Consider the following 9,451-nt stretch of genomic DNA (forward strand, 5'->3'; position numbering starts at 1 on the left):
GACTGAAACTCATCGCCGGGATCAAGCAGGGCTCGTGATCTTCACCAGCAGCTCCCTCACAAGAAGGATGAACCCAGCATTTCATGAACACTGATGGAGACCTTTGCTTTGTGTAATGTTAGAAGTACTCAGATAATCCTCAGGGGGTCTGGACTTTTACATAATATCATAGCTTGAAGTCCTGTAGAAAGTAAAATATATGTTGTGCTCTCTGGTTACTCTGGTATGATCCATCCATTCGCTTCCGCTTATCCTTTTCAGGGTCGCGGGGGGTGCTGGAGCCTATCCCACCTGTCATAGGGCGAGAGGCAGAGTACACCCTGGACAGGTCGCCAGTCTGTCGCAGGGCTAACACACAGGGACAGACAACCATTCGCACTCATTCGCACATTCACACCTAGTGGCAATCATCCAATTAACCTATCCCCACAAGCTGCATGTCTTTGGACGGTGGGAGGAAGCCAGAGTACCTGGAGGGAATCCACGAAAACACGGGGAGAACATGCAAACTCCACACAGAAAGACCCCGGCCTGATGTTGGAATTGAACTCAGGACCTTCTTGCTGTGCGGCAACAGTGCTAACCACCGTGCCGCACACTGACTGGTATGAATGACTCTGAATTACTTTATGATAAATAACACACTATTGTCAAAAACAGTGAAAGAATTCCAGATCACAAGTTTTTAGTTCAAATACAAGTAACAACCTTTGACTTTAATCAGGTTTTATTTAATTGTGTCAGAGAAAACATCATCTTCATGTAGCTGCACAGTAAAATTCACTGAGTAAATTTTACTCAAATTGAAAAAAATTTTACTCTAAAAAAGACAGTATTTGGTCCCAGTCTAAATGGAGTAAAGTTTACTCTTACGGTAGAGTTAAACTTTCAGAGTTAAATCTACTCTATTCAGTGCAAATATTTTAATACACATGATGATAATTTACTCAGTTTAGTATAAAATAAAAACAACTCCACCCTAATTTTATTCTAAATAGAGCAGAATTTTACTCAGAATTGAATTCTAATTTATTTCAAATAGAACAACATTTTCACTCCAAATAGAATTAAAATTTTACATACAACTAAATTTTACTCTAAATAGAATTAAAAGAAGAAAAATATGTGACTTTATTTCGCCCTCTATGTATTATCATTCACTGCAAGGTACAATAAATAAATCAGAAATTATTTATATTTTAACAGCCACCTTTATTGTTCACAGGAAACAGTATGGTACAATATAAAAACTGGAATCACTATCACTGTATGACACCTGTAAATCAAATGCTTTACAACAGAAAAGCTCTTCAACACAAATTACATGAGGTCCATCTCTTGTACACAAAACTTGAACCCAGAAAATGTGCCATAAACTTGAGCACAACCAAACTGGCCACATTTAAGACGAAGAGTCTTACCAGAACAGAGTCCATGGATCACTTTGAAATGCTTTATCAAGGAATTAGCATTTGTCTGGGACCTCTTGCAAATGAAACAAAACATTCCAGCTCAACACTCTTAGTAGAAAAAAAAATATTCAACGCAGCATCCGAGCCCTCAACTCTGCAACCCTAGGATTCACTTTGGTTGTATCAACATCTATCTCGTAAATGGTGGTCTGCAGGAAGTTGTACATATTGACCAGATCGTGGTCATATGACGTACCAAAGACAAAGTGAGCTTTGAAAAGCTCATCAAAACAAGCAAGAGAGCCTGGTGACTTACAAGGTACTGCATGTTTGTCTATCACAATGAAGTACTTGTGAATCACATTCCTCTGAGTGCCCACTGCAAGAAGGTATGGTTGAAGGCTCTCTGTGATGCCATCGAGATGCCCCTGGATGCTAGTTCCCGTCTGTGACACAAAGACAGATAAACGTTCCAACATGATAAGACTTCGGTTAAAAAACAAGAAGCTGACAGAATTAAGGACAGATACAAAACAGACAAAACTAGTTCAATTTTAACTACTAGCTTGTCAAAACTAGTATCTGTTATCTGTATATCTACAAAAATCTATATGCAGATATAATCTATATAAATATGTTAATTACCATGACAGTTAATTTGTTGAAATTGTAGCATTTCTATTTACAATGAACTTAAAGTTTGGAATGACTTGTTGTTTGTGTACTTTACTCAAGTGATAAAAGAAATGTGTGATGTTGCAAATACAGCCTACATATGGTTGTGGAAGACATAAAGGCTGCTTGACTGAGCTGTATACATCTCTTGGTAATGACTAAATTCATAGTTGTATTTAAACATACACCTTTTAGTTCGTCTGAAATATTGTTATCAATGTAAATATAACTAGTTATGTTTCCTTTACTGTAACTTTACCTTGACAAACTTGACAAGATGGTCACAGGCTTGTCTGGCTGAGAGCTTTCCTGGTCTCTTGCGGCCATGAGGTGATGGTGGTAACAGGTGTACAAGGATCAAAATGGATGACATGTCACTGTCCCATCCTGGAAACATAAGTAAATTGGAAACAATAATTAGCTGCCAAAATACGTTATCTGCAACTGTGTTAACACTTACATTATAAAGTTTTGAAAAAAAAAAAAAGCGACAGCAGGTGACGGTGTTACACTTTCAAATGCTCCAATTAAAACATAACAATAAAATTCCATTTATTTTATCTCACCATTTTCCACTTCTATTGTGCATTCAGCATTTTGCACAAGGTACTGAAGGTCATCTGATTGCGTGAGACCACGGCTTTGTTTGAGGACTTTCTGCTTGTAGATAGTGGGCCACTTCTCCAGGAACTTTGCAGAGGTGGCTTCATCGAACATCAAAGTAAAATCTTGTTCAATCTGCAGAAGAGATGAAATTAAGTTTTTGAAACTCCTTGTATCAAACAACTTTTATGCTCACTTTTTTCTCAGATGCACCTCAACTTATAAATGTAACAGTGAGGGAAGTTGAAGGTAAGATAAACATACTAATCCTCCTATATCCAGGAATCTTGGGAAGTCCAAAAAGATATCAGATGACTTCACTGGATCATGAATCATCTTTTGGCGATAGTTGAAGGTCTGCTTCATCTTCATCATAACAATTCCTTCATCAGCTGTATGTTTCATCAGTGCAATAGCCTCAGAACACAAGCTGTCTGTCATTAGGCAGTTGTCTTCTCTGAAACAGTCTCTATCAGATGTTGGGCCCCCTAACAGTGGATATGAATAAGACAAAAAAGTGACACCGTGTCCTACAAGGCTTGAGAACTCAGCTAGAATTTTCATGCATGCAGTTTAGTCTCCAGATGAGTGAGACTTGAATTATAACTACTAACAATATCACATACCCATTTGCGTTTTTGACATTCTGGGAGTCTTGTTTTGTCCATTAGAAGCTTCCTTTTGGATAAATCAGAATCAGAATCAGAATCAGAATACTTTATTGATCCCTGGGGGAAATTATTTTTTGTTACAGTGCTCCATTTTAAACCAACATTAAGACAAGACAGACAATACGCTAACTAAGAATAGTACAATATATACATATATATACATACATACATACATAAGTCACTTATAAATAAATATTTGGAAAAGAAACATGTGTAGTTGTAGCAGCAAACAGTGTGTTAAGTGGATGCGTTGTACAGGGAGATGGCCACAGGCAGGAAAGATTTCCTGTGTCGTTCAGTGGTGCTTTTCGGTAATCTCAGTCTCTCACTGAACGAGCTCCTGTGACTGACCAACATGTCATGGAGTGGGTGGGAGGTGTTATCCAACATTGTCTTTATCTTGGACAGCATCCGCCTCTCCGACACCACCTTGAGGGAGTCCAGCTCCATCCCCACAACATTGCTGGCCTTACGGATCAGTTTATTAAGTCTGTTGGCATCTGCGACCCTCAGCCTGCTCCCCCAGCATGCAACAGCATAGAGGATCGCACTGGCCACCACAGACTCATAGAAAATCCTCAGCATTTTCTGGCAGATGTTGAAGGACCTCAGTCGCCTCAAAAAATAGAGACGACTCTGGCCCTTCCTGTAAAGTGCTGTGGTGTTTTTAGCCCAGTCCAGTTTATTGTCAATGTGTACTCCAAGGTATTTATAGTCCTCCACAATGTCAACACTGACCCCCTGGATTGAAACAGGGGTCAAGTGTTTCCTGGTCTTCCTGAAGTCCACGATCAGTTCCTTGGTCTTTGCCACGTTGAGCTGCAGATGATTCTGCTCACACCACGTGACAAAGGAGTCGACCACAGCCCGGTACTCTGTCTCATCATCCCTGCTGATGCATCCAACCACCGCAGAGTCATCAGAAAACTTCTGAAGATGGCAGGTCTCTGTGCAGTGGCTGAAGTCTGTGGTGTAGAGGGTGAAGAGGAAGGGGGAGAGGACAGTCCCCTGTGGTGCCCCTGTGTTGCTAATCACCTTGTCAGACACACACTGTGGGAGACGTACATATTGTGGTCTTCCTGTCAGGTAATCAACAATCCAGGACACCAGAGAAGCATCCACCTGCATCGCTGCTAACTTATCACCCAGGAGGGTCGGCCTGATGGTGTTGAAAGCACTGGAAAAGTCAAAAAACATGACCCTCACAGTGCTCGCCGGCTGGTCCAGATGGGTGTAGACACGATTGAGCAGGTAGATGATGGCGTCCTCTGTTCCGAGACGAGGCTGATAAGCGAACTGAAGGGGATCCAGATGTGGTCTTACTATGGGTCGCAGCTGGTCCAGGATGAGCCTTTCCAGGGTCTTCATGATGTGGGAGGTCAGTGCCACGGGCCTGTAATCCTGGGGGCCACTGGGACGAGGCGTCTTTGGTACAGGGACGAGGCATGATGTCTTCCACATCACCGGGACCCTCTGCAGACTCAGACTCAGCATAAACAGTTTATGAAAGACTCCACACAGCTGGGGGGCACAGGTCTTGAGGACAAGGGGACTCACTCCGTCTGGTCCAGCAGACTTGCCTGAGTGAAGTCTCCTCATTTGCATCTCAACCTGGTATTGAGTGAAGGTGATGGGTGGGGGAGGGGTGTCAGGAATCTCACAGGAGGCAACATGTGAAGAGAGAGGCTGGCACAGTGGTGTGGCTCTGGATTCCAGGCTGACTGCAGGTGAGGTTGTGGGGGTGGGAGCAGACACTGTGGTGTCGAATCTATTGAAAAACAGATTCAACTCGTCGGCTCTATTCTCACCTCCCTCAGCTCCCCTGCTGTTGGTTGGCCTGAATCCAGTGATGGTCTTCATGCCCCTCCACACCTCTCTCATGCTGTTCTGCTGGAGTTTCCACTCCAGCTTCCTCCTGTAATTGTCCTTAGCCTCTCTGATCTTGTCCTTTAGTAACACCTGGACCTTCCTCACCTCCTCTTTGTTGCCCCCTCTGAAAGCCCTCTTCTTGTTGTTGAGGAGGGCTTTGATGTCCTTAGTCACCCACGGCTTGTTATTTGGGTAACAATGAACAGTCTGAGCTGGAACAATGGAGTCGGTGCAGAAAGTTATGTAGCCTGTGATACACTCAGTAAGCCCATTGATGTCCTCGGCGTGAGGCTCACAGAGTGTTTCCCAGTCGGTTACCTCGAAACAGCCCTGTAGTTCCGCTATTGCCTCCTCTGACCACCTCCTAACAGTCCTGGTGGTCACAGGTTCCCTCCTCACAATTGGCACATAGCGGGGGGTGAGGTGAATCAGGTTATGATCTGACCTACCAAGTGGGGGGAGGGAGGAGGAGCTGTATGCATCCTTGACGTTAGCATACAGTAAGTCTAAAGTTTTCTCTCCCCTGGTGGGACAGTCCACATATTGTTTGAATGTAGGTAGTGTATTGTCCAGTGATACATGGTTGAAGTCACCCGAGATCACAATAAAGGCACTCGGGTGCTGAGTCTGTAGCCGAGCTATGGCAGAGTGGATAGTGTCACATGCAGCTGTGGGGTTAGCAGAGGGGGGTACATAAACAGCCACCAAGATGACGTGAGAGAATTCCCTGGGTAAATAATACCTGGGTAATAAACTTCAATCTCCAAGCCAGATACCCACTCCCATCTTCTGCATTGTAAAAATGCTCCTAAAATTAAATGAAATATTTTAATTAACATGTTAAAATATATTTACACTTTCAATCTGAAAATTGCAGCAATTGAGCTCCCTTGCTCGGGACTGGAGCGCTGAACTCTAAAGGGATTTAAATAATGAGAGTTAAGAAAAGGCAGCACAGAGGAAAGTCCTGCGAAAAGAAAAACATCTTCAGCTTTACTCAATCCAGAGCCAAACTGTTAAGTAAATTCTACATATATTTCATGCCTGAAAAATGTCTTACATTCACGAGTGAAAAGTAAATTGTTTGAACTTATTCTTTTTTGTACTTACATAGCCCAGCCTGCTCCTAGGATCAGCCAGGTATGGGAACAACGTGATGATACCCTTTGCATATTTCTCTTTAACACGTCTTGAAGGACTTGTCCTACACAGACAAACACAAAGTTGAAAGTCTAAATACCACCTCTAAGAAAATAAATGAATGAATAAATGATAAATGAATTTATCATATATATACTTATGAAATAACTATGTCAGCATACCCATGTTCACTTGTCATATGTGCAACTAATATCTTGACCATGTCACGCCGTCTGCTATCCGTTAGGCTTTTTGTCCGGGCATACTCATTGATGATCCTCTCTCCTCCTGGTTTGTTCTTTAGAACATCTTCAACCATCTAAGTTACAGTAAAATAGAGCGATATAATAATATATAATCAATATATCATAAATATTTTTCTTGTGATACTAAAAAAGCTTTCAGGTTCGTTCTAGATCAAATCAAAGGTCTATAGTCACGAATACATGTTATTTTTTTTAAGTATGTTTTAGTATAGAATTGAGGTTCATTAGATATTCATGATCACTGTGCTTCAAAGCCACCTAAAGTTCTGTTAAAAAGCACAAATAATTACCCTTAAATTTGTCTGTCTCTCAAGCACACTAACTTTTTATGTTGCCGATCTGGTCTACAATTTGCAGACCTGTGCTGAAGGAAAGACAGCAGAATCTTGTGCTTTTATGACAGTGATAATAATACATATAATATATTCAAATTTGTGTCAACTTTCTGAAAGGGTATACAGCAAACTACATAGCTTACTCGGGCAAGAGAAGTGTCGTCAGCTCTCCGTCTTGTTGTAGGACTGTGTTCCAATAATATGGTGTCATCAGAGTCCACTTCAATTTCTCCACTGGAACTGGTAAAGGAGGTGCTTGCAGAAGAATCTATCAAATCATAAAAATTATAGAGGTCACTTTTGTGCTGCCCCTGACTGCAACAATGAGGTTCATGTAGCTGGGTTTGTAAAGTGCTTTATGAGTGAGCAGTGTTGAAGATTTTTAGTTGTAGTGCCTTGATGTTCCTGTTTTAGCCAATGAGTGACAGAATCGATAACATAAACTAATTTAAGTTTATTAGTCACAACCAACCACATGACATCACATTCCATAACAAACAGAAAATCATATTAAATGTTTAGCAGTTATTTCTTAAATCCAGCTTCAGAAATAGTTAAATCCATGTCAGTTTTTGAGAGCAGGGCTCCATGATGTAAATTAGCCTTTATATGTTTAGTGTTTCATGTCTTCTTGCCTTCTTGTTTAAGTTCGTATGATGGTTAGTGTTATTTACACAATCATAAACATTGTAGTACCCAGCAAAATATAGGATTATTTGAAAACAATTCAGTAAATGTATTAGCTTGCCTTACACAGAACATGTTCTACTAGCCAGGACTTAACCCTTGTGTGGTGTTCGTATTTTTGTTACTCAGCCAGTGTTCATGGGTCTGGTGGACCCGCTAGAGTTTTGGCTTTCCAAATTAACACTATCAAACAATTTTATGTTAAATTACTCAACAGATGTTTACTTCATCCCAATTACAAGACATATGAACAGCAAACATGGTTAATTTTTTCCCTTTACCTTTGTTAGATCACATTTATGAATTAATGTGCTTCTCGTTTTTCTTTTATATAAAATGTTATAAATAAATCAGTTATAATCAAGTGGAGTGAGTGGAAAGACACAACACATTTACACGTGAAAAAATAATTAATTGTTTAATTTTTCTTTTGAAAAAAACTGAACACGGGTCTCACAGACCCGAACACCATACAAGGGTTAAAGCATGAATGACACAGTGGCTCAGTGATTGAGTGATTCTAGTGACATTTACCTTTCTGCAGATGTTAGATTTTTCTTTGCTTAAGTTAAAATGCTGTTACCAAGCTGATGGGACATTAAACTGTTAAAAATTCCATCAGGGATAGAAACTCATCATTATTCCATTCCCGTGGGATCCTGAAAAAAGTTTGGCCAATCTTAATATTTGGACCAAGTAATTTGATAGGACAACTGACTGTGCTTACGTAACTGCTCACACCCTCTCCACTTGCAACCAGGAAATAAACTGGACTGTGGTTTCTCTCCCCACTACCCGGTCAATTAAAAGTTTAAAAATGACGATGATGATGACATTCCAAGATACTTACCATCTGGATTTGGACCTTGTGCTTGACAAATCTCTAGCACACCAAGGTTTTGTTTTTTCATAAGGAAATCAAAAACATCCTCATCAACTTCAGTCTTTGAGTCATCAAAAACTTTGAAGTCCAAGTTTGGAATGTTGAACTTCTTGGCAACTGTGAACATTATAAAATTGCATTATACATTTGAAATTAATACCAGAACAAGGCAAAAAAAAAGTGAAATTACATAAACTGAACCAGAAAAAAAGCCTAAACATTTGGTATAGCAGCTATTATAGCACCATCCCCAAAGCTTGACTTATTCACACAAGCTATGAAACACACTGGAAACTTTGATTTTTTTACTCACCACATTCCAAAAACGATGTGTAGGTCAGTTGGCCCTCAAAACAGATGTACTTTTGTTGTTCTCTATACTTTACACGCACAGCTTGCATCCTTCATGATATGAAAAGGATATTGTTAAATAATCTGATTTATTACAAATACTTGCAAAATTGAACAAAACACACACATATATTCCTTGTATGTCTTACAATCTCACGATGCTCTGTTCTGATGAAAAAGCATGTAAAAAAAAACACATAAGTAATAGAAAGCTCTACATTGCAGCAATAGGAAGTTTGTATAATGCTAATCTAATACACTAGGGGCTACAGACTGCAACCATGCACACAATTCAATTCTGAGTAAAAAACATGTGCTCACCTACCATTTTGGATAAAACATTGGTGCACAGGATTTGTTAAAAACACACTTCCCTGGTCAATTATACTACCTAAAAACAGCTATTCAGCAATGCTAAATTAAGTTTATTGAAATATAGCTGTCTGAGTGGTCGAACAACATTAATTTTGTTGGAAGCTAACATTAGCATAAACCTTGGCAATTATGTAGCATGTAAGACCCACAAACTCAGAAGCTGTAATATAATACATGCATTACC

The 9,451-nt window shown here is 40.1% G+C and overlaps 1 protein-coding gene across 1 annotated transcript; it reads right to left on the reverse strand.

The window, feature by feature from the left end:
* Positions 1–1,211: 1,211 nt before the first annotated feature.
* On the reverse strand, positions 1,212–8,994 carry LOC146658381 (uncharacterized). The gene is made up of 11 exons (XM_085424226.1): positions 8,855–8,994; positions 8,505–8,658; positions 7,115–7,268; positions 6,553–6,689; positions 6,341–6,434; positions 5,973–6,038; positions 3,317–3,368; positions 2,955–3,178; positions 2,654–2,825; positions 2,347–2,474; positions 1,212–1,858 (listed from the first exon to the last, which is right to left on the reverse strand). Exons 1-11 carry the CDS (start codon positions 8,940–8,942, stop codon positions 1,541–1,543), a joined length of 1,587 nt encoding a protein of 528 aa, XP_085280352.1. The 5' UTR covers positions 8,943–8,994; the 3' UTR covers positions 1,212–1,540.
* Between the last annotated feature and the right edge of the window lie 457 nt (positions 8,995–9,451).

The sequence above is a fragment of the Rhamphochromis longiceps genome, linkage group LG11 (assembly GCF_057381845.1).
Source record: "Rhamphochromis longiceps isolate RC_006_pf linkage group LG11, R_longiceps_female_GT1.1, whole genome shotgun sequence".
Lineage (NCBI taxonomy): Eukaryota > Metazoa > Chordata > Actinopteri > Cichliformes > Cichlidae > Rhamphochromis > Rhamphochromis longiceps.

What these genes read in the sequence shown, in the direction of transcription:
- LOC146658381 (XM_085424226.1), bottom strand. Translation starts at nt 8,942, where the DNA reads ATGCAAGCTGTGCGTGTAAAGTATAGAGAACAACAAAAGTACATCTGT. An exon ending in GATTGAAGTTTATTACCCAG is followed by an intron (nt 3,369 to 5,972) that starts GTATTATTTACC and finishes TTTATCCAAAAG; the next exon opens with GAAGCTTCTAATGGACAAAA. An exon ending in AATGTCAAAAACGCAAATGG is followed by an intron (nt 3,179 to 3,316) that starts GTATGTGATATT and finishes ATCCACTGTTAG; the next exon opens with GGGGCCCAACATCTGATAGA.